General features: G+C 41.3%; 1 protein-coding gene across 5 annotated transcripts in view; it reads right to left on the bottom strand.

Annotated features, from left to right (window-relative positions):
* Nucleotides 1-514: 514 nt before the first annotated feature.
* The window catches only part of exoc6 (exocyst complex component 6), a 45,117-nt gene continuing 20,490 nt past the window's right edge, over nucleotides 515-25,141 (bottom strand). For 2 of the 5 annotated variants that reach the window (XM_074618966.1, XM_074618968.1), the window contains exons 6-24: nucleotides 25,031-25,084; nucleotides 24,401-24,551; nucleotides 24,151-24,312; nucleotides 23,749-23,817; nucleotides 23,401-23,484; nucleotides 22,353-22,399; nucleotides 21,171-21,291; nucleotides 19,130-19,201; nucleotides 18,914-19,011; nucleotides 18,357-18,462; nucleotides 17,364-17,473; nucleotides 17,117-17,228; nucleotides 16,898-17,032; nucleotides 16,539-16,718; nucleotides 15,783-15,812; nucleotides 10,614-10,755; nucleotides 9,882-9,955; nucleotides 2,501-2,613; nucleotides 676-944 (exon numbers count right to left, since the gene is read on the bottom strand). In XM_074618966.1, the coding sequence (XP_074475067.1) occupies nucleotides 818-944; nucleotides 2,501-2,613; nucleotides 9,882-9,955; nucleotides 10,614-10,755; nucleotides 15,783-15,812; nucleotides 16,539-16,718; nucleotides 16,898-17,032; nucleotides 17,117-17,228; nucleotides 17,364-17,473; nucleotides 18,357-18,462; nucleotides 18,914-19,011; nucleotides 19,130-19,201; nucleotides 21,171-21,291; nucleotides 22,353-22,399; nucleotides 23,401-23,484; nucleotides 23,749-23,817; nucleotides 24,151-24,312; nucleotides 24,401-24,551; nucleotides 25,031-25,084 (1,987 nt within the window). In that variant the 3' untranslated portion in view covers nucleotides 676-817. Of the gene's footprint in view, nucleotides 945-2,034; nucleotides 2,066-2,500; nucleotides 2,614-9,881; nucleotides 9,956-10,613; nucleotides 10,756-15,782; nucleotides 15,813-16,538; nucleotides 16,719-16,897; nucleotides 17,033-17,116; nucleotides 17,229-17,363; nucleotides 17,474-18,356; nucleotides 18,463-18,913; nucleotides 19,012-19,129; nucleotides 19,202-21,170; nucleotides 21,292-22,352; nucleotides 22,400-23,400; nucleotides 23,485-23,748; nucleotides 23,818-24,150; nucleotides 24,313-24,400; nucleotides 24,552-25,030; nucleotides 25,085-25,141 lie in introns of those variants that run through there. The other 3 variants (XM_074618970.1, XM_074618969.1, XM_074618967.1) reach the window with 3 other exon arrangements.

Below are 25,141 nucleotides of genomic sequence, written 5' to 3' on the forward strand. Positions count from 1 at the left end.
GATTAAACAATTATTTTGTTATTCTTCTGATTGAAATGCAAGAAAATGCATTCCATCGTCATCCGAGTGTTCACCATGTTGAATGTATAACATGGGTTTCTGATAGGACAAAAAGGAAATGCTGCATCCCCTTCGCTTGCGGCGCAGAAAGCGGTGACCTTTGACCTCATTGTCCCAGTACTTGTGAGTGTCACACTTCCTCTGCTGTACCGGTCTCCCTCTGCAGCTACAATCATTACACTCTCACTAATGTACGAAACATAATTTAGGTTGTCTTATCATAGCAATTAAAAATACTTTACAAACATTTTACTGTTTTCATTCCTGTGAAGAGTCCAGTAAACTGTTTAGTGTGTGAGTGTATGTGTGTGTGTGTTATTTACATTGAGTCAGGTATAACAGTAAGGAGAGGATATGACTTTGTGTGTTCCCTGCATGCCTTGTACAGTGTATGTATTGCTGTGCCTTTATGTGATGTGTGTGTGTGTGTTTGTGCAAGCTGTCTATCTGTCCCTTTTGTGTGTCTATGTGTGTGTGTGTGTGTGTGTGTGTGTGTGTGTGTGTGTGTGTGTGTGTGTGTGTGTGTGTGTGTGTAAATTCCCTGTGTAGTTCTTCTGTATGTCACTGTCATATTGTGTGTTATCACTTCATTACATGTGCAAACATCTCCTTCCTCTGCGAGTGTCTTGGCAGTTCAGTGTGTGCATGTGACTGCATGCATGTTTCATTCTTCACATCTCTTAGTGAGTGTGTGTATGTGTGTGTGTGTGTGTGTGTGTGTGTGGTTGTGTGTGCGTGTGTGTGTGTGTGTGTGTGTTTAGGAGGACATGCCGTTGACCAGGCTCCTCAGCTGTTTGACCACAGTCTCTATCAGTTTCTGTTTGTCTCTGTCGTTCTTCCTGAACTGAGAGAAGATGTTGTTCTTCTTACTGGTGTCCTTCATCCTGGACAGAGAGAGAGAGACAGAGAGACAGAGAGATGATTGATTTGTCACTTACTTTTTTTCCAGTCAATCAGTTACATCAGACACTGATATATCAGAATTCAATCTGGATTGGTAGGATAAACTATGTAGTGCTGATTATTGGCAAGAATCTGACGATACGATTTCGGATACCATTTCGGCCGCTTGTACCGGCGATCTAGTTCTTTCGGTCATGACCCAGCCCTCATGACCATAGGTGAGAGTAGGAACGAAGATTGACCGGTAGATCGAGAGCTTTGCCTTCCGGCTCAGCTCTCTTTTCGTCACAACAGTGCGGTAAAGCGAATGCAATACCGCCCATCGCTGCTCGGATTCTCCGGCAAATCTCACGTTCCATTGTCCCATTGTCCCATTGTCCCCTCACAAGACCCCAAGGTACTTGAACTCCTTCACTTGGGGTAAGGACTCATTCCCTACCCGGAGTAGGCAATCCATTGGTTTCCTGCTGAGAACCATGGCCTCAGATTTAGAGGTCACAAAACATAATATCCCGATATTCAATATTTTCTTACACCCCTAATACTAACAATTTCTGGTGCGTTTGCCCGTTTAGTTCGCTACGTTCGGGCTGGTGTTAATGCTGGTAATCAAACTCTGGTGTGCACTAAACACCGGGACTAAGACCGCCTGAAAGAGAGGGTCTCAGTCCACTTCGATGCAGGCCCTAGTGAGGTTCATTCACTGTGTGAAAGCAAAATGAACCAACCACAGGATTTTGTGACGGTTTATATATCAGATTTTAATGGGAATTTAAAAGCTAAACTACAAATAAATCCCATCTCCTGACCGTGAACTCTTAATGTCTAGGTCACACTACACGACTTTAGCCCTGATTTTCCACTCTGCAACAGTTTTTGAGCTCTGTGACAAAAGCTTTGCAGCTCATGCAGCATCAATCCATGAGACCCACTAGACAAGTTTTCAACAAGTTTCGCAGTTTAACCAAATCACGTGCACACAACTAGTAATGCGGGGCATTTTATACTGTAGAGGAGGTAGAACCATGTTTAGATTAATAGAACAGTCATGGAGAAGACCTAAGAAAAGCAGAGAGGAAGCTGCACCTACCCCCTGTAGACTCTGAGCAGCAGCAGCAGAAAAACAGCAGAGAGAAGATTCAGAGGAACAGAAGAGCAAACATGAAACCAAAACACAAGGAGGAGGAGGGTTGTCATAAATTGCATGCAAAAAACATTGTAATTAAGGGCTAGTAATGTCACTTTGGATTTAAAATGTGAGGGTGCAAGTCATATCCACGTGGAATCTCTGCCTTTTTCTACTTTCTCGTGTCAGCTCGCTGCGGCGTGTTTTTTGAGACGGATACGGAACCGATATGACATCATGTTACTCAGACTACAACAATAAAAAGCAGTAACTTCCTTCTACCTCCGCATAGACTCAAATGAAGCAAATATATCGATTATGGCATTAAAAAATTGATTTAAAAATCCTAAAAACAAAAAAATCGCGATACATAGGTGAATGGACCAGTGTGTACATATCAGATGCACTCACTTCTCCAGTAGAGCCAGAGCAGTGGCTGGGTTCACTCTCAGGTATTTGGAGGTTGGTTGGCCGTAGTCTGCCAGGTAAGTCGACCAGTCCCACACCATGAACAGATCCAGGAGCTGTAAAACACACAGATATATACAACACTCAGACATACAGCAGAACCTCACATCAGAGAAGATTGAGGCCGGCAGCGGGTGAGAGTTTGATGGAGGAAGGTTATGAAGAGACAGATGTGATCATTTTCACATACACTTCCTACAGTATATTTGATGTGGCATAATGACTACAGTGCTTGAGCCAGGATTGTTTGGGGGGGGTGATCCAATACTCCATCCAAGAGAGATAAAAAAAACAATATTGTGAAAACTGTACACCCAGTGAGTTCTACAAAATTATATCAAAATTGAGAATATATAAGAATTTATATTAGGATTCACACTACAGTTCAAAAGTTATGAATTAGTTGTTAGCGAGTTATCTTGTGAGAGGTGACTTGTTGCCAGAAGACAACGGTGGAAACGTGAGACAGAGTTGGAGTACAGAAAGCGTAGCTTAGTGCTATCTAAAAGATTTTCCATGTCATGGCTGAATATTTAGATGATTTCAACAATGTGGATGCAACGCGAACTGCAAGTTTCCCCTTGTTTTAATCGCACGAGTTGGACCACTAGTATCATTTGTGTTCATTCGCGCTAGACACGCCGGAGAGGAGAAGGAGCTTGTCTCCATATAAACCAACAACTTCTCTTTCCTCCATTCCCTCCATCAACCGTGGAAGAAATAACCACTGTTGCTGCTTTGTACGTGTTGTGGAAGTCCCAGATATGTCAGAAAACCAAACGCCGTCGTGTTTGGGTTCATTACATCACCCGGCGGCGAGCTGTACTGACTGTATCTAGCAAGCCACAAGTTGCTACTGTGGTATGAACCCAAAATAAACAGATTGTGCTGTGATTTAATTGCAATAAACGGATCAAAAATGATGCCGAAATAACTACATAATAATGCTGATTTGTAAAAAGTCTGAAGTCATCTTTTGTCAGGTCTGTCCACAAGACGACAAGCAAACAACTTTTAAAATGCTTGTTTTCTGAATGGAGTTTGGATGGATCAGTGCCGGGCTATGCAGCTGCTCCATCAACACTCAACATAACGTCATCTAGGCATAAATACAGCAGCAACGTTGTTGTTTCTACCATAGACAGTCTGTGGCTTATACACATACATACACACACACAATTTCAACTCACGCGAATAGGCGAATGAGCGAATTTCGCGTATCCTTGGCGTTCGTGCCATTAATGCGGCACGGCGCGAATTTGCATCTATTCGCCTCTTTGCATTGACTTTGAATGAATGGTGAATAGTTCGCTTCGCTCTTGGTGTGAATGCTCCGTTAGATTGAGAACAGAATCAGGATATGAGAGGACAGAAATCACCCTCACCATCTCCTGTAGCGTTACAGTAATCTTGCAGTAGATAACCCAGTGCTTGTAGTTATTACAGAAACCTGCCAACATGTGTCTTTAGGAGCCAAACCAAGCAGAGTGAGAGCTGTGTTAAAGCCGGGTCAGATAATGTGATGATGGTAAACACTTGTGTATCCTGGGGTCACTGAGACGTAGAGAAAAGACAGGAGAGTGAGAGAAGAAGGGAGGAGGTTCTGCTGCTTAACATGATGAGTGTTAAGTGTGAACAGGAACATTTAAAATGACCCCCCCACGACCCCTGGTTAACCTGATGGAGATGACCCCCCGCCCACACACTCACACACACACACACACAGTGTATGCTAATGTCATAGGGTGAAACAGCTGGGTGTTTGGGTCATGCTGAAAGAGCAATGAAAGAACAGCTTAGTGATAATAGCATTATTCAGCTGACTGAGAGACTCCGACACACAGAGAGAGAGAGGCTTAGCGACAATGCCATTATTCTCACCTGGAGCTAAGTGATGAGCCACGAGCAACAGCCATCTTACTCTGACACTCTCCACTCACTTCACAGCAACTAGCATGATCGAGGTCCTATCAGTTCTATCTCTTCTGATAACGTAGTTGTGTGAGCACACATTTATTAAACGGATAACAATAGTGATATTTATTAGGGCTGTCAATCGATTAAAATATGTATTCGCGATGAATCGCATGGTTGTCCATAGTTAATCGCAATTAATCACAAATTAATCGCAAATTTTTTCTGTTCAAAATGTACCTTAAAAGGGAGATTTGTCAAGTATTTAATACTCTTATCAACATAGGAGTGGACAAATATGCTGCTTTATGCAAATGTATGTATATATTTATTATTGGAAATCAATTAGCAACACAAAACAATGACAAATAATGTCCAGAAACCCTCACAGGTACTGCATTTAGCATAAAAAATATGCTCAAATCATAACATGGCAAACTGCAGCCCAACAGGCAACAACAGCTGTCAGTGTGTCAGTGTGCTGACTTGACTATGACTTGCCCCAAACTGCATGTGATTATCATAAAGTGGGCATGTCTGTAAAGGGGAGACTCGTGGGTACCCATAGAACCCATTTTCATTCACATATCTGGAGGTCAGAGGTCAAGGGACCTCTTTGAAAATGGCAGTTTTTCCTCACAAAATTTAGCCTAACTTTGGATTGTTATTTAGCCTCCTCTTCGACAAGCTAGTATGACATGACAATGGATTCCTTAGGTTTTCTAGTTTCATATGATACCAGAATCTTCACTCTAACTTTAAAACTGAGCCCGCTACAACCTAAAAATCCCAAGTTGCGTTAATGTGTTAAAAGACATTAGTGGCGTTAAAACAAATTTCCCTTTAAGCGTTTTTATTAACTTTGACAGCCCTAATACTTATTGATATTATAATCCCTTTCTGCAAAAAAGATCCCCCTAAATGTTACACAACGGCCCTTTAATTTCAGAGTCTCTATCCGTAGCTATCTACAAACAAGCAGGTGGCGGCAGGAAGGAATGTCTTGGCCTTGTGCACTGCCAAAATTATTTAATTACTGTCCACGAATTAATCAAAACTTAGGAACAATTTATTTAAATTGAGGCCACAAATTATTACTCCTGCACACAAATGAGTAAATCGTGGCTTTGATATATATATAATTTGTCGCTCTATGGCCTTGCCTCGTCGGAAGTCATTGTAGCGACTTTGCTGAGTGCAGAGTCATCATGGCTGGTGGAACCGATGGCCAATCCAACAACAACAAAAGCCAAACTGGACTTCTACTTTAACAGCTGAAGTCATGCCAGATCAACGTGAACTTTACATACTCGTGTTTGGATGTTTAAAAGAATCTGATGATACATCAGTATGATATTTTTCAGAATGTGATCTAAGAGTTGTCTAGGTGGTGAGGACGTTTTCCTTCTATGCCTGTGTTTGCTTAGTGTGCAGTAAATCCTCTGTGATATCAATATAATGCAACCTGCGGAGGATTAAATACCCCCACAGAACCATTTCTACTTTAGAACCATTTCTCAATATCCAACCCCACCCAGAGGAATCTCATTCACACGTCTCCACTCTGTCACAGACATGAGCCCAAATGCACTGAAGACAACAATCAGTGCGGTCTAGTCGGATTCTGCTGGGCGAGCTGAGTCATGTTATCATAAGAGTGGAAATAGTAAACACTTCTGGAAAATATTCAGCTTTTGGCATCGGAGAGATCGAGAGAGAGAGGCCGTGTGTGTGTGTGTGTGTGTGTGTGTGTGTGTGTGTGTGTGTGTGTGTGTGTGGGGGGGGGGGCAGTCAACTGGGAGTCATTATGTTGAATGTTAGCTCCAAACTCCAGGTTGTGTTTTTCAGGGTGGTTGGTTGGGCTGGGTTTCGTTTAAAGAAATGACGACGCCAGTACCAATACCAGTTCTGACAGACTGTTTCACTTCCGAAACACGTTCAGTAAACATTTCAACTGCAACCAAGAAGTGATGAAGCTTCATCCAGTTGATGTCTAGGGTTAGGCTGAGGTGAGTGTTTATGATTAACGGAAAGAGCCCAAGCAGAAGAAAAACAAAATAAGGTGTGTGTGTGTGTGTGTGTGTGTGTGTGTGTGTGTGTGTGTGTGTGTGTGTGTGTGATTTCCCAAAAGGATGGTGTCAGATAAATCATCGTCCCTGTGACATTAGTTCACGGGTTGCTGTGAAACTCCTCGGTTTCACCTTTACATTGAAACAATAAGTCAGGGCGTTCTGAAACTCTAGAAATCCCTCTCTGCTTTCCTTCCATTTATGCACTTGTGAAGCTTCACTTTGGACGTCTCCCGTTAGATGCTATTGTCTCATTGACTTGTATTGTTTGGTATTAAAAGGAGTTATAATGGAAGACGAGTCTATTCTCTCCGTCACTATGGGCTTGTCAGCGGAGACCGGTGGTCCAGAGGTGAGAAAAGGTAAACTCTAGGTCGGACCAGATCATTTTTACACCAGGTCTTACTCACATGTTTACACCTTAAAAAGCCTGTATGATGTAATGACTCTATACAGCCGCTGTCACACATGTTGGCTTCATGTGTGAGACAGTACCAGCCGTTTCTCAGCGTTATACACAAGGGTATGACGTTCTTAAGGTGTGTTCACTCATACAGATACAAATACCCTTTTTCCACCAAAATTAGCACGTATATGTGAGTTTTTTTTAAACACGGGAAAACCTGCGAAAAATAGCCGACAGACTACTTTCCCGTTGCCAGTAGACGAGTAGCCTTTCTGGGATTTTTCGACCCCGTTTTCGACGTCATTAACGTGCCGGAAAACAGGGTTAGTAATAGGGCTGTGTATTGGCAAGAATCTGATGATACATGGGTTACGATTCAATATATTGCGATGTTTTTAAATCTAATTTTAGGAAAACTGTCATAGTATAAATAACAAACCACCATATGCATAAAATCTGAGTATAAAAAGTTTACTTTTTGTAATGCAATCAGAACAGTGGGATCTGCATTTGCATTTATCAGTCCCTGTAATGTCGAACGAGGGCTGCAACTAACGATTATTTTCATCGTCTATTAATCTGTCGATTGTTTTCTTAATTAATCGATTACTTGTTTGGTCAATAAAATGTCAGAAAATGGTGAAAAATGTTGCATAACGGCTAGTTTGGTACGCCCTCAAACAAAACTAGTTAGAGCGGAGCTGGAGCGGAGTCTGAAGAGTTTGGTTTGGTTGAGAAAAGTAAAGCGTTTTTTGAACATTACAGCATGCAAACATAGGTACAGCAACAGTAAAAAAAAAGAAAAGCTGCATGAAAAATACTGGAAGTGCAATTCATCTTCATAAAACAGCATCTTTAATTAATTTTATTTTATTATCATTTTTTTAAAGGCCGATTTCAAACTCAAATATTTCACCAGTTATTAAAATGGCCATTTAAACAAAATAATGTGAGCATATTTCTTAAAGAATAAGATTTTTCACATGTGATATATTTATTTCTTGAGGTGTAGAATATTCTTGATCAAGATTGGTTTTAAGTCAGTGCATTAACACACACTCAGGTAACAGCAAATAGTTGCACTCAAATCTTTTCTATGTTGACCAACTTTTTTTCCAAGCCTTTTTTGCATTCTAGTATGTTATTGACATCACATCAGTTACCCAAAATGTTTGTCTTTCAAGCACTCTAAATGGTTACAGGATAACGATCTAAAAAGCAGTTATAGCTACGAAATCCGGAGCCGTAAGATAAAGGGAAAGTAAAAGGATAACCTCTGTGTAACCTCGGCCTGTGGATGCCTCCCAAACCCTTTACCTAAGGCTAGGATTAACATGTCAACCAAGCAAGCGGCCTGTATAAAAGGGAACATGGACACATCTCGTCTAATGAGCTGCATCGCAGGAAACTAAGCTCTACTTAAAAACAGGCCCTGACCCTTTGTACTTTTTTTTCTGGGAATTTGGGGGGTTTTAGCAACCTGGTGCAGCATTTACATTCTGCACTCAAAAACAAAAAACATGTTTTATTTATTTCATTTATATTTATTTTTCAGGTCAGTAATTTTCTAGTAATTTCCCCTGGAAGTTTCCTGGAAAGAAGTATATCATTTTGTACAAATTATAGAGAAAAATCAGACAAAGTTCTGTTACTTGCTTTGGCAATCGGATAGTGTTTGACCACAGGTAGAAATGTACAGGTGTAAATGCACCCAAAATCCACTGAGGTCGTATTGTGATCTGATTCAACTTCAAAATAATGAACTTAGTTTCTATTGGCTCAAAACAAACGTAGGGGGGAGTAATGGACATAATATGTTTGTTTTATTGGTGCAAATGGTCCCCATCTGTAGTTATGCACTTCTTAATGATACAACACAATTTTACAATTTGCTATCTAATTATTTTGCAGACCCCCTGACAGAGTGCCACGGACCCCACTTTGAGAATCACTGATGTAGAGCACACAGTTATCGTTAGAGCTTTTAATAATGTGCTAACGTTTCAACATAAAGCACGTCTTCACTAGAGGAAGAAGAGGCAAAAGATGTCCTCATCCCCTAGTTGCTGCCCCTGATTAAAAGCTTTTACTATAACCGAACCGTGTGATCCATATGTCATCTTTCCAGATCCTGCCTCAGTTGTCCTGTCTGTTTGAGCTTTAAGTAGGCCAGACTCCTTCACCTTTATATGCCCGTCCCTAACTCTCTATTCACATGTCTTGCGTTACGATTTTAAAACTAATAAACAGATGTTGTTAAAAAGTTTGACGGTGGGAGGTCAGCCTTCAAAAACACAACACGTCCAAACTTCCTCAGTATGTTGCTGTGACCTGGACTGGATGCAGAGCCAAGCCTCCACCTCAGGCTTAGATTAACAGGTCAAGCACAGACACCAGTTAATGAGACCCAGCAACACTTTACATACCACTGGTGTTTACAACTAAAAAGGGCAGGCAGGGGGTTTGTGCTTGTGTGTTTGGGAAGAGGAATTCTCTTAAGCAGGTGAACTATGGGACAGGTGAAAGTTGAAAAGGTTACACGGAGACACGAGTCTGGAAGAGAAACGGCCAGAGAAACACAATATTGTTGGATGTGATATAGAGAGGTGAGATGTGGGGCAGCTGAGATGTAAAAAGTAAAAGTAGAAAATGGTGATTACAGATTAAAGCTACAGGAATGAGTTTGTAACTAAATATAAATAAAAAAAATTTTAATCATCTTTACTTCTTGAGTCAAGCATTTGGCTCTTATTGTTTGTGTCAGAGGAGGAAAGCCTCTAAATATGGAATGCTTAGAATACGCAAGTGGGCTTGAACATAAAAACACAACGTAGAAAATTAGACAAAAAATGTGCAATAAATAAAGTAAGCTGTCCTAAACTTGTGCTGGCTAAGGCTGTTCATTTCTTCTAAAGTGCTCAGTGAGACAGTTTACCTGTCGTAGGTCGATGAAGGCCAGCTGGAGTGTGTCTCCTTGAAAGCCAGGGACTGGCTCTGAACTGGCAAACACTGAGAAGAAACAAAAATACCAACAGACAACAATCAAAAACAGTAACAGAATAAAATACATATAGCTAGTATCAAAAATTGTGGCCCCGGGTCTGGAATCCATGGGTACCAACCATGTCATACTAGCTTGTCATGAAGGAGGTTAAATAACGCTCCAGACATACATTTTAGCGAGGAAAAACTGGCATGGCCTTTTTCAAAGGGGTCCCTTGACCTCTGACCTCCAGATATGTGAATGAAAATGGGTTCTATGGGTACCCACAAGTCTCCCCTTTACAGACATGCCCACTTTATGATAATCACATGCAGTTTGGGGCAAGTCATAGTCAAGTCAGCACACTGACACACTGACAGCTGTTGTTGCCTGTTGGGCTGCAGTTCGCCATGTTATGATTTGAGCATATATTTTTTATGCTAAATGCAGTACCTGTGAGGGTTTCTGGACAATATTTGTCATTGTTTTGTGTTGTTAATTGATTTCCAATAATAAATATATACATACATTAGCATAAAGCAGCATATTTGCCCACTCCCATGTTGATAAGAGTACTAAATACTTGACAAATCTCCCTGTGTGATTAATCGCTATTAAATATATCGATTGACAGCCCTAATTATAACATCAATACAAATTAACATTACATTTATTTCTACTTACATTCACACTGGATGACGTCTAAGTTGAATTGCTGAATGGCCCCCATACTGATCTGTTTGAGTTCGGTGTCCAGCAGCATCTGCATCAGTGATGTGGACAGATGCTTGCAGGCTGACATACAAGCCGTCTGGGCCACTTTGCCCTGCAGAGAGAGGGACAGGAGGAAGGAGGGAGGAGAAGGAAGGTAATGGAGGACGAGAGGATGCAAAAGAGGAGGGAAAGATGGAAAGGCGTAGGAGAGATTAGGATGGGGATGAGAAGGACAGAGAATGAGGATGCCCGTTTGGGTAAGGACCACTTGACTTTTTCAGGGGAAGATCATCTGAGACTGTGGCATGTACACAGGCAAAGTGAACAGCTGACTGCCACCAAGACGCGTCTGTTTTAAACCATGACCAAACCAAAATGGGAATCGCTGCTGCAAACATGCTGAGAGACCTTTCAGCATCAGCAAGAGCAGCACAAGACAGAAGACTGGCAAGGCAACACTCACCGCAGACAGTTGACCTTCTCTGCACCATGTATCCTAATGCATACATCAGTGCAGACAGAAAGGTGCATGAAGCTTTTAAAGCACTGATTTGTATCGATATCCTGCATAAGGTCGATACAAATTGCAATGGCAACAGCCACGGACAATGACTTATTGAAATAGAAGCAACACAAAATGTATGTAAAACATAGACAAAAGCACCAAGACAGAGAATGTGTGTGTTTGTTGGTACAAAACTTGTTGATGAGTGTCATTATGATTTTATCAGTGATTAGAGCTTTGTCCTGGAAGCAGGAACCACTCATGTGTGCAGTTGTCAAGTGAAAAAAGGGGTGATACATTGAGGAAAGAATTCAATTTACATTGTTGATTTTAATCATGTCTTGTTTCAGTTACCCCAAATCCCCCAAAAATGTGTCGTCACTTGTCCCTAGTGGTATCTACCCATACAGATGATTCATCATGAGACCCTTGTCACTGAAATGTCTGATGCCACCCTAACACAATGGAGGTAATGGAATTTAATTTGTGGTGCTCAAAGCAAAGCATTACAAAATATGATATAAACATGATATGAAAAACTCAATAGCAACAAGTCTTTGCAGAAACAATATCCTAGTTACTCTAATTACTTCTCTCTGAATGGTATTAAAAGCTGACATGGGTTTGACTGTTGATGAGTTACAGATATTTGTTTTTTCATGTTTTGGTATTGGCCCAACACCTTCTCACTCCCAACTCATCACATATGGATGCTTGATCAGGACCCCCTTGGTGTCACTTTTTACCCCTTTAGTGCCATTTTTCAACGTGCCGGGAAGTCCGATCAACTTCAACTGGAGGTTAACCTTGTTGATTCATACAAAACTAGAATGGCACTCGGAGAGAGCAGACCTCCGCCAAGCTGCCCGAGTACGATTGCCCCCCCCTCTCCGTTCAGCTTGCGCCATCATCCACGTGTATTTTTGTTTATGTTGAGATCAACTGTACGTAGCAGAGCAGCATAAAACACTCCATTCAAACTGGACAGAAACAAAATAAAACTCACCTAAACCGTCGTTGTTACTCTTTCCAACAATCACCAAGTGTGCTTTGGTCGAACTCATTTCTAATTTTACAGAGTTTAATTTGAAAAAACGCAGAATCTACACTTGTCCCCCCCCACCCCAACCCCCCGCTCTCTCTCTGAAGGAAAGAGGCGGGGTCATGCGTCATCAACGCGTCATAAGTTACACTGCGCAAAAAAATCCTGAATCTGGATCATGAGCCAGATCGCCACCAAAATCGAATGGATTGTTCATTGTGCCACACTCCTCCGCTCCAAAAAATGTCATTTAAATCCATCACGGACTTTTGGAGTAATCCTGCTAACAGACAAACAAACAAACAAACCAACAAACAAACGCTGGTGAAAACATAACCTCTTTCCTAGGTCTTCGGTTATTGGCGGAGGTAACTACTTGGTTAGGTTCAGGAAAAGATCATGGTTTGGGCTAAAATAAGTATGTTTGTTATGTAACTTAAATATGTTACGTAAGTTAATTTACGTGCATAAGTTAAAATAAATTGGTTTTACATGGGACATGAACAGCGGTCTCCTGGGTGAAAGTCCTGTGTTTGTTGGTGCAGGGTAGTCCGATAGACTTCAACACGTGGTTAATGTTGTGAATTCAAACAAAACTACTTGGTAAGGTTAAGGAAAAGATCATGGTTTGGCTTAACAAGTACGTTACATGACTTAAGTTACCTACGGAAGTTAAGTACGTTACGTAGGTGATGTGAGTTCAGATTGTTACGTACATGACGTAAGTTAACTTACGTACATAAGTTAAGTTGGTTTCACACGGGACACAAACAGCGGTCTCCTTGGTCAAAGTCCTGTGTTTGTTTGTAACTTGAGTTGCGTACCCAAGTTAAGTAGTAAGTTAAGTTAAGTATGTAACGTATGTGACGCAAGTAAAAATACGTTGGTTTCACAGGCTCATGTACAACGGTCTTCTGGGTGAAAGTCCTGTGTTTGTTTGACCCATCCATCCATCCAAACCGCCTCCCTATGTGGACTTTGTCGCCCTTTATACTAAGTCACCCGACTTCCTCTTTTACTACCGTCTTAATTACTATGGCCACAAAACTGACGCTAGAGGGGTACGTACGTGGAGCGTCATAGTTTGACTCGTTGGGCCACTGACCAAGTTGCTGTGTTTGACGAGTTGGAAGTGAGAACAGGTTGATTGACCTGATTGTATTGGTTCCCAACACCTGATCAAGCCTGATAAAGAGCCACTGTGCAATCCTGTGTAGTTAATTCTTAAAAACCTGTGTAGTTAAGAATTAACTACACAGGTTTTTACTTTTGACAGATTTGTATGTCATGAACTCTCACCTTACCGTGGATATCTGCTAAAACATGCCTTTACAATAAAGTCAAATTAACATTTAGTCATACAATCTGTAATTGAAAGGTATTTACAGTGCTATTAATTTCTGAACCTGTGTTCTTTGCAAAACATCACATATAAAACAAAAACCACAGATAGCCCAACACATGCAGGAAAGCACAAGATGAGCTCAATCAATAATTATACATGTGTCACACTCCACATACCACCACAGCATCGTGTTTACAGCTCCAAAGTAAAGTAGAACTGTGAGCGTTTCCTCAACTTGAGGTGTTGATTTTGCTCCTTTTGTGAGCAGGTTTGTTTTAACTTATGATCCACATTGAAATGAGTGGATTTTCTATAAGTTATACCTCTCCTCAAGGCTCTGAAACGCTAACAGTAACTTTGAATGGATCTGTAAATTACAGTTAGTGTTTGTAGTGAACAGGAACAGAACAATCCATTCTCACAGATACTCATGCAAAAAACTCTCAAACCCAGGGATGATGTGGGGACCCCAATGTCAAGGATAATGCACAGCCAGCAGTCATATTGAAATACAGAGTTACATAAGGAATCGCTATATTAAAATCACTGGAGACAATCAGTGATTCCTGTAATCAAAGGTATGTGAGTAAAAAACAGAAGTCACTGATGGCACTTTGTAATATTATTCTTTGAACCCCAGAGAGCCACAAGGGCTTGATGTAAGAAATGTGAGTGTTTAGCTTCCAGAAACAAAAGAAGAATCTGTGGCTTTCCTTTCGTTGAGCTCCACAACATCCCTTTTAACATCCTGCATGCTGACAATCGACCGGCAGACGGACAGCAGTGATACATGGTGTGGCAGCGATCAGGTTTGTCCATTCACTCTAAGCTGGTATCACATCTCAGCCTATTGACTGCAAGTTTGTTTGACCACAAAAGTTGTTGATAGTTGACTCTACATAGACTGGGAGCCAACTCAGGGACCATTCACACACAGACTGCATGCCCACAGAAGGAAGTGCCTGTGTACTTCCACACTAAGTCTGCTACATTGAAAATGAATTTTGACCGTTTTTGACACCCAAAACTGAGGTTTTTGAAAATGGTCTCCAGAATGCTAGCTTGGTGTTTTGGTGCAGATGTAGGAAATGAAGCCTTGAATAAAGAATGACGTGAGCCTGGTTGGGGGCTGTTTAGCAGTAAAGTTAAGAAGATCACTTCTACTCAATGTCACACAGCACAGCTGTTACCACTGAACTGTATTTATGTTTATCTGTCGGATGACGATTATAAAATAGTGATTTTATTGATGCTTCAGACGCTGCAACCAAGAAGTTACTGTTTGCCTGGTAGACTTCCTAATCCGTAGTTAAATCACTGGTTTGTGTTTGTCCAGTTGTTGGAAAAAACAGAAACAGAAAATATATGTAAATGAGAGCAACTAAATCATGAGTTTGGACAAACAGCGGTTTAACCAGCTAAGACTCTCTGTTCGACTCTTCACTACAGTTTGTCTGTAATGCATGGTGAGAGAGAAGAGCTGCGTTTCCACTGTTTTTCTACACTATAATGTGGACAGAGATCTTTACAAACACAAACTGAAAAGTGTGGAAATGTGTTGTTTTGACCATTTTTTGCCATTTCTTGTCACAGATCATGGTCTTTAGTCTTTAGACGCACTGACTTCCTTGTGGTTCTCTGTATAAACCACCATGATGGAACACTTTCTCAAAGCAATGAACACTACACGAGAATCAAGCCGATTTGGGGCATGATTCCTCCCTCCAGATGATCGATTTTTTCCCCAGTACATAGCAGAGCAAGAACTAACATCGTCAATTCTTCCTGCCCGTTGTCCGCCATGTTTGTTTACACTAAAGTCACGTTTGATGGCGAGAGATTTTGCGAGATTTCCTGTTTCTTTAGTGGGGACTCTTGTTGTTCATGATTGAACCTGTTAGTGTGTGATGTGCTGTTTTGACCAAATCATTGCTCTCCACACACTATCACCGGCCTTTAGAGAGAAATTGGTAACTCTTAAATAATTGCACCATGACATTGTATGAAAACAAAGCTGCATTTCATAAGAACTCCACATATTCCTTTTGTTCTGAAATCATGCCTCCGTCCACTTCTGAAACCAAACACAAATGTCTGTCCTTCAATGTCCACAGTAAGGTTACAACAGGTGCCAGAAGAACCAACAAGCCTGGAGCGGTGGAGCTTCCACATAAGCATGCTTTTCATCTCCCCTCTGCCCGTAGAAACGGCAGCATAGTGTTGTAACAGCCAGGCAGGAATACTCACCGACATCGACGCATGGTCATTGTTGTTATTCTGAGCAGAGACACCCCCAAACCAACCAAAAATGGAGGAGGGGGAGGGAAAGAGGGAAAGGACAGGAAAAGAAATGTGGCAACAATAAATGGACAGGAGGAGGTAAATTCAACTGGAGATATCTGGCATGCTTGACAAGTCAAATTAATCAAGGAATAGTAAAAATAGTCAAACATATTAGTTACAGCGCTGTTCATTACGGGAGGAGGGGGGTGGATGGGGAAACGGGAGACATTCTTGAAAAAACAAAATAAGCTAGAAGTCATTCAAGGCATGATAAGAGATGTTGGAGAGAAGAGCAGGCAAGTGGCCCAGCTGTAGCTGTAGCTGTCAGCTAACTGGGCCAAAACACATTTACTGACCGAGTCCTTCACACTCTGATATCCCCAAATGTGTCAAATGTGTTGAAGGTAATGTCTAAAAGCAGTCGACGAGTCAGTGACAGCACAGTTACCATGCATATGTACAGATCATCATCATCAGAACATGTAGCAAAACAACAGAAAACAGTCGGGGTTTAGGGGAAAAAGGAAAGAAAACTGAAAAACAAGGAATTATCACATCCCTTGTATCAACAAAAACACAGTGGAAACTGCCACGCACCATTTGAAAGAACATAAAATGGGTCTAAAAAAAAGAAATCACAAAGACAATGTCCCCACAGTTCCAAGAGAAAAGTGGCGGGTTGAATGGGTCACAGGTTAGTGGATGGTGGATCAGACTCACCGGGAGGTGTGTGAAGACCTGGAAAGTGGAACGCAGGAAGTTGATCAGGTCCATGAGGTATCCAGAGGCACGACCGTCCGACTCAGCCATACCCCACTCATAGTCTGCTAGCTGGATAAACTCGTCGATCTTCTGGTTGAGTTTGGTATAAATCTCTCCCTCTGCAGCGTGACGAGCATCCTGGAAAATATATTTCAATGAGCCCCATTGACAAGATTCAAGCCTGGATTTTTCACTTCTTCAAAGCTAGCTTTAAGTCGACCTAGAACTGTTTGAGTGATTTAGAAAATAATGAAAAGCAGAAACAAGACACATGGCAACAAACAGTATAATTAACACAAAGAAGAGTCCACGTTTACCTTGAATGTGGACAAGCCGTACAGTCTTGTGGTGTGCACTGTTTCAGGGGAGACATTGGTGATGTTTGTTATAAACTCCTCCAGATACTTGCAGGCCTGCTCCAGATGGGTGGTGTTAATGATGATCTGCACCAGCTACAGAAAGAAGATCACAGCTTCAGACTGAATGACTGAACTCTTGGTCCAGATGATGATTAGTAACAGCAGTGTTGTTCCTACCTCAGTCAGTCCTATGTGAGGTTTCTTGATGAGGTTTTGCAGACAGCTGCTGAGTGTTCTCGTCAGCAGCAGGTTGGTGGATTTTCGCAACATGTCGTCAATCTCTGTTGAACTGGATACACAAACAAAGTTTACGTCTAGCAAGTCCAGATATTCTACAGTTGCACAACAAAGAGGCAAAAAGTCAGGGCGGATCAGAACCGTAGAAGTGTTCTAGTGTGCACAGTAAATGTTCTGTGAGACCAACCTCCGGTGTAGTGACTCGGAGAACTTGAGGCTGGCGTAAATTAACTCTTTGACCTGTGTGTAGATCTGAGGGACAGACTGGGACATCGGCAGCTTCTTTGGAAAGTCTTGCTGCTTACACACACACACACAAAACACAGAAAACAACAGAATTAAACACCCAGGTTAATATCTTTAATCTTTAATATCTAATATAGCAGATATATTTTCTTTCTTCTGTAAATATATGGAGGAGAAGTTAATCGTTTTAGTGCGGGGCGACCCAGAGCTTTACCATTTGTCCCACAAACTATTTTACTGCTTCACCCTTTCTGTCCCTTTCTGGAAATCCATTTATCTTTGTTTTGACTTTGTTTTGTTCAGTCAGTGAGGCTTTAACTACTAAATTACCACAACTTCATCATCGTCATCGCAGCATGCAGGTTTTGGTTGCTTAGTGACTGCAGGTGCGACAGTAACATAACCTCCGAAGCACCTTGGATAAAAGGATGAAAGCGGCACGGCTGGCAATTTCCTAGCGTTTTTAGACACAACTTGTCAACGGCCACGGTTGGATGAGGCGTTTCTGAATTGTTATTGGGAAAGTTGTATGTCATGGGAAAATGTTTTATCTTTTGTGATGATCAGCACTTTTCTAATAATGCTTTGTGAATATCTGCTGACCAACTTTCTAGCTCTGCATTTCTGAAGGTGTGTGTGGAGATTAGAGGTGTTGCCACCTTCATCAGACGAGTTTAACATATTGCCTCATTAACGTTGTGGTTCCCTATTAGCATTGGGTTTAAATCCAAAATATTTGCCAAATAGGTTCTTTTGCTTTTCGCTTCAACACCAAATCCTCCGCCATCGCCTCGTCTGCTCTCATCCCGGCATTTAATATAATCAGTGCATGCCTGAACACCACGTAACACCGTGTAACACAGACAACATGCGCAATTAAGTAATCAAAACTAGAAGTCTTGCTTTGGAGTCTATGGTTGTTGGAACTCGTTACCTTCTCTATCTCAGCATCGTGGAAGGGAAAGCGGCTGACTACCAGTTTATACTCCTCCTCCGTCTCCACTGGGATGGGACTGTAGTTGTCCAACTCAAAGATCTCCCTGTGGAAAATAATACAATTTAGTATTAGAGCTTTGAGAAGCTCTCTTTCTCTTTCTCTGTTACACAAATGTTCTAAAAACGCAGTTTGTTCAGTTGTTTTCATCAAATTTCATCCAAAGATGACAATATGGTGTCATTGTATTCGTACTAAAATATCAAATAAAGGTCACATTCATCACAGAGACTTGTACACACGTTTAAGACGACAATCTGATCTTTGGACAAAGTAAAATTACTCTCTGAAAGTAATAGGTGACCTTACCTGGACCAATAGTTACACAACAATTGAGGCAACACATTTTAATGTATTTAAAGCTGAATCACAACGCTGAAGTGAAATAAACATAATTATTTACCTACCTGCTTGGTTTCATGTGAACATATCACATGTAAAATGAAGGACAGAAATGCAATTATAGACAAACAGTCACACATATCAGCAAAGCCCACCTGAAAACCAGTGCCCACTTCTTCAGCAGAGTTTCATTGTACTGGTCTCTGACCTCAAACAGCAGGTCAAACAGCCGGTTCACTGTGAAACCATAGCCCTGTACACACACACATACACAGACAGCACGCATACAGAACATCAAGTGTGTTAATGTCAGTTGCTCTGCAGCCTTCAGGGTCACAAGATGATCAAATGAAGTACAGCTCTGAACCAACCTGTAGTGTGTCAGCGAAGATGACTATGAGGTTCTTCAGCTCCAGGACCAGGTCTGGGTCATCACAGTATGACTGGGAATAACAAACATCATAATCAGCAAACAACACTCAAAGGTTGCATGTCGGGGAAGAAAGCTCTATGACAACAGCAGCAACAATAATATGGTAATCGTTTAATCATCATTTCATTAGCCATGTTCGTTGTTTACGTTCATTATGATAATTTTGGGGGAGTGTCTTTGGAGGGAGGCCTGAAGGGACGGGCTGTCAGTGTTGCCGGCTTGGTGGCTTTCTCTCTAGATTTAGGGACTTTTGGAGCTAGCGCTGCAAGCTACTTTGATTGGAAAAGCGTTGGCAACACTGGGCTGGGTTTTTCGGTTGGATAGTTTTAAAAATTTAGCGTACTCTTGCTAGTTTCTCAACATTTATACATCATAAATGCAAAAATAAATGCCATTTAAAAATGTATAAAAATAAATACAAAAATGAATAAAAGGGAAAATTAAACTGAAGATTAAATAAATAGGGAAATTAATACAAAGATAAATAAATAAAGAAGCAATTTAAAACAGAAATATAAATTTATGTCACATTTTATTGATTAATGGCTACATTTATTTCTTAATAACATTTTTGCTATATTTAATAACAATTATTTATTTATTTATTAAGTAATTTATTTATTTATTTTTGATTTCTGCAGGTTCAATCCTCCATTCACCTGTGAGTGATGAAGCAAAATGATGCTTATTTAATCTACTTCTCACTGTAAACACTCATTCACTAGTCCTACTGTGGAGGGAATAGTGAAAAGTGAACAGTCGTGATTTCAGACACAGCTTCATTGCAACGAAAATAATTTCAAGACACAAATCATCTGCAGTTATCACTGTGTACATAAAGCGCTAGCTTGACGGGCGTAGCAACAGTAGCTAAGGGGGGAGGGGCTTAGCTAGGGGTCAATCAACACTGACAAAGTCTCTCCATTTTTTCTGGAGTGCAGAGTGATTTATGACCCTGAAAGCAGCACAGTTGAGTCCCTTAACACCGACACAAGGATCCTGCCAAACACGGGAGTGTGTAAATCAACAGAGTAAATGAACACAGCCTGAGATTTGATGTAAAGCAGCGGCCGCCTGCCTCTTTGTTTACTCAGACACACACGTACACACAGCAACAACCAGCTGGAGACTGGACTACACAGCAGCAAATCACAGCCAGTGGCAGGAACGGAGACAGGTTTATTAGTCCGTTTGTTCAATGTTCTGATCCATGCTATATGTGACGTTTTTAGTCATTCTTTTAACTTGTATTAATGAACTGGTATCAGTCGTGTTATGGGGGATTTATTTATTCAAATAGTATGAGAGCTAACAGTGTGAAGACCTTTTATTATTTGCCATAAAACTGTGGAAATTTGTATTAGAACTGGACTGGCTCATGGGCAGGTTTGCGTAAAAGACTTTCTCCCTGTGGGCTGACCATGCAGTGGTTGTAAGGGCAGGACCCCTGGCAGTGTGGAGCCGCCTGTGTCATGGCCCAGCAGAGGGGCTGGAGGCCAGGGGGGAGACCGGGGCCTTTGTTGGTCTTCTCACCCCACGCTGTGCGGCCCATTCTCTGGCCTGTTAGCATAATCCTCTGGGTCATTTACAACTGACTGGAGCCCAGCGGTCAGGAATATGCCTTCTTAATCTGCTGTTATTGTTGCAATCTGTCTCTCATTAAGGCCGCAATGACCTCCTCTTTGGCAGCATGCGTATGTGTGTTTTGACCTTTTCTCTTGAGAGTGACATGATTAGTGTGTTTGTGGGTTCACTGACCTCCGCAGTGTTGTGTGTATGTGTGTGTGGGTGTGTGTGTGTGTGTGTGTATCAGCCAGTGAATGAAGGTTCTTCCAGGATAAATAGACCCACAGCAGGCTCTATTATCTCTATTAACTCTAAACAGTCTCCTTCTCATTCACAGTCCACTCCCTGCTGTTTGTGTGTGTGCGTGTTCATGCATGTGCACGTGTGAGTGTGTGTGTGCGTGAGGTTCCTACAGAGTGGGTGCGGAGCACAGCGATGATCTTGGACAGGGCCATGTTCCACAGTTCGTCAGTGAAAGCTTTGGTCACCAGCCCCTGAGTGGCGTGGAGGATATGGTCCTCCACAACAAAGAACCTGACACACACAGAAAACACACACATCTCAGTACTTTTATTTATGTTGACATTGAAGCAAACAGGACTGTTACTAGGGTTGTAGAATTCCGGGAATATTTAAGGTGGAAACTGTCCATGGGAATTAACAGGAATTTATGGGAATTTATGAGAATTAACAGGAATAAAATGGAAATATGAGGCTGTATTTACCATGTCATACGAGAAACTGACCTTTTACCAAATCATAAGCAGACATTAACACATTCACTTGCCAAATAAATCCATTCATTTGTCAAATACATACAATGTGAAATGTGCCATGTGGTGAGTTAGCTCACTAGCAAGTTAACTAATGAGGAAAGGTGACAATATGGGCTGTGTGCAAACTTTGGGTTTAAAGTGAATTAAACTCATTTATAAAATAAATATTTAATTTACAATAAAGAAGGAATGGAAATAGATTAATTAAAACTCCACAACTAGCTCAATCAAGCTACATCCCACATGGTAACAGCTAAGTAGCAAAAAGAAGCTAACAAGTTATAAACGGTGTACTTTGCTTTAGGCTACTATCTGCTGGTTAACTAAAATAATCATAACAACATTATATGTATTCACTCCAGTAATATAATCAAAACTTGCATGAAAGCATGTAGTCCTTTGGCTCAGACAGTACAGTAGTGTTGGCAGTAGTGTAGGCTGCACGTGCAATTGGAGAATGCACTGTGCATGCCGATGCCTATTTAATGGGATGCTGGCAAATTATCTGTTCATGTGAATGCAGTGCAGGTTACAATTCAATGAAATGGTCAGACTTTTAACCAAAGCATGTCATAATATTTCCCCCCAAATAAGTTCATTATCAACAGGTACGGTATTGGCAAAATTCCCAAATTCCCCAAATACCCAAGCTTAAATTCCCTTGGAAATATACCGAAAATGTTCCGACCCTTTGCAACCCTTGGATTAACATCTTTTAGACACACTAATGAAACGGAGTTTTAAGGTTCAGCAGAATGTAATGCTGAAGATACAATTCTGTACTCTGACGATGAAGTGAAAATGGGAAGAACATCTTACCCTACAATCTGATTGAAGTATCTTCTGTAGCCTTCCACTGTCTCATGCTGGACAAACACACAAATAGCCAGGTTTGCACACAGTACATGAATGCATAACATGTCATATATACTGTATACTGTATATACGTTATCATCGTGGTGGTCTTCACATGGTATTGGATTGTCGGTGTGTTCAATGAAATTCTAACATCCAAAACTTGACAGCAGGTTGCCAAACAGCAACAAGTAACACAAGAATTACAGTTTAACAATTCCCATATACAGTATATAGTGGCTAGGAAGACATGGACAGTATGGCTTGTCCATTTTGCAGGGAGAATTGGAGGTAAGATAGCTACGTTTTACTATATCTACTGTACATCTTGATAGCTACGCTCTGATTTACTGTAAGAAAAGCAGAAAAAAAGGCGCTGACGTTGGGGAATCGGCTCGTGTCTCTGCTTCAACTGTGCGAGAGAGCCTGTGAATGACCGCCTTCCTTAATGTGGTCCAGGACTCATTCGCGTACACACTGATAAAAGAATGTATGTGGTCCAGACCACCTCATGATGTGGTCTGAAAGATCTCAATGCGTCTTGAGTGCATTCACAACTGTACTGACAGCTGTCCACTTGTAATTGTATCACCCAGGATGCATGTTAATACCAGGTCTGAACATGGCCGGATACAGAACTTTTCAAATTCCACACATAGGGGCTTAAGTCAAAATTAGAATTCAACACTTTCACTTTTTAAGGTAAACTTTTCCTTTAGTGAATTGCAAACATTACCCAAGTAAATAACTGGAAAGGTCTGTTTATTGCTGCTTTATTAGTTTTTTCACTTAACTGGCGGTCAACTTTGCTACGTCTTTGGGTCAAAGCTGCTTTATCTAAAACCCAACAGAATAGAGTTGAAGTCAGGAATGTTGATTCCCGGTGTGGACTACAAATTTTAATGAGGTTCTTTGAATTTCGTAAAGATGCATTACATGCGTGTTTCACGATACTGCTACTATATTAGCCATCGGCTGCAATGCTATCTGCGGCTGTTTGCGTGTTGCTCACCATGTTAGCCTGTGGCTGCAATACTAGCCGCGCCTGTTTTTTCCTCTGTTTCCTGTAGTAGTTCTCAAATGTTTCTCGGTCACCCTGCAGACACAGAAATACAAAAGACTTCAATAACCTCTCTGAAAGCTACTGACAATGACAAAAAAGATCAGAATTAGTTTTGCTGTTACAAGCCACATGGTCTTTACATTTATATTACAAATAATAATAATAATAATAACATATTCCAGAAATTGCTGCAGTGGCAGAGAATTTAGAGAACTATGGATCTTTGAGCACAGTGGATGTGGATGACTGTGTGTGTGTGTGTGTGTGTGTGTGTGTGTGAGACAAAGAGACACCTACCAGCACAGTGTAAATGTGTAAACACCTGTAGACAGGTGAGAAGTCCACCAGGTCCTGAGCTGTAAGAACCTGTCGGACACAGATGAGGAAACAAATATTTCTTTAACATTTTCTCCATACTCATTCCACAGTGCTGAATACAGCAACCAATGACAAGTAGCAAACTATGAACATGAACTACCTACTTCATGGAAAATAAATGTAATACTTTTGTAGTTATCTTACAGAGCTGCTTATTACGCTGGAAAAGGGAAATACTGAGAAAGCCATGAAATTTATAATACAGAAAAACTCCAAATGCATTTCTATTAACATTTAGCAGCCATCATAGAAACAGATGAATACAATTATTTCTGTATGATCACTTTCTGTCACACCCAACTACACTGAATGCTTCCTTACCTCTTCATCTCCTTCCTCCTCGTCTCCTGTGTCGTCGTCCATCATCAGGCCGTTGTGCGTGTGAGTGTGTGTTCGTCCGTTGAGGGAGTACACGGGTTTGGTGTAATGGCCCAAACTGGCCTGCTTGACTACTGCACTGTTAAAGGTCCTGTGCTGTTGTGCCTGCAGGGACATACAACACAGATCAATGAGGTGATAAATACCTTTTCACATCCATTGTGGGAATTGTTAATAACACAGACTCTCATACCTGTCTCATGGCGGTCTCTCCAACCTTGTCGGAGTGTTTTCTGATGCTCTCCAGGAAGTCCTTGAGGTCTGACATGGAGATCTCCTTGATCTCCTCTCTTAGTCTGGGCAGGTTTTCAGCCATGATCTGACAGAACCTGTACTTACTGACCCTGCAGGAGACACAACAGAACCAGTCCGGGTGTGTCCACTTAATAAAGCACTCATCCAACCAGCATTGTCTAATTTCATATGAACAAGGATGCAATACAACAGCTGGCAAATCAACAAAATCCAATAATGAGACCAATCAGTGCAACTAATATCAACAACAACATTACAGTGAGCCGGGCTATAATTAGCATAATTTGGCGTTGATCTTATTCTACGTTTACATTACAAGCAAATGTGGCCAATTTTTTTGCTCTTATGTGACACAGAAATCTGATTATGAATGTGGCAGAGGGAGCGAGAGGGAAGGTAAGTCTGGCACATGCTAACGCTCTGAAGGAGCACCGACTCCAAGCTGTCTAGAGCAAAGCTCCAAACCGTTCAGAGCCATCTTTGAAGCCTACAGGAGGTAAATATCATCTTTACTCCAAAAGCTTTTTAGTGGAGTGTTCCTTCAAGAACATTGATGGTATAATCCTACCTGGGAATGAAGACCTTCTCCAGCTGCTCCATGGTTTTCAACGCAGCATAGTATCTACGGAGACAAATGGTATAGCTTCAGTTTGGATACGGCCCTTTAATCATAATCATT

This window comes from Sebastes fasciatus, chromosome 20 (genome assembly GCF_043250625.1).
Source record: "Sebastes fasciatus isolate fSebFas1 chromosome 20, fSebFas1.pri, whole genome shotgun sequence".
In the NCBI taxonomy this organism is placed as follows: Eukaryota; Metazoa; Chordata; class Actinopteri; order Perciformes; family Sebastidae; genus Sebastes; species Sebastes fasciatus.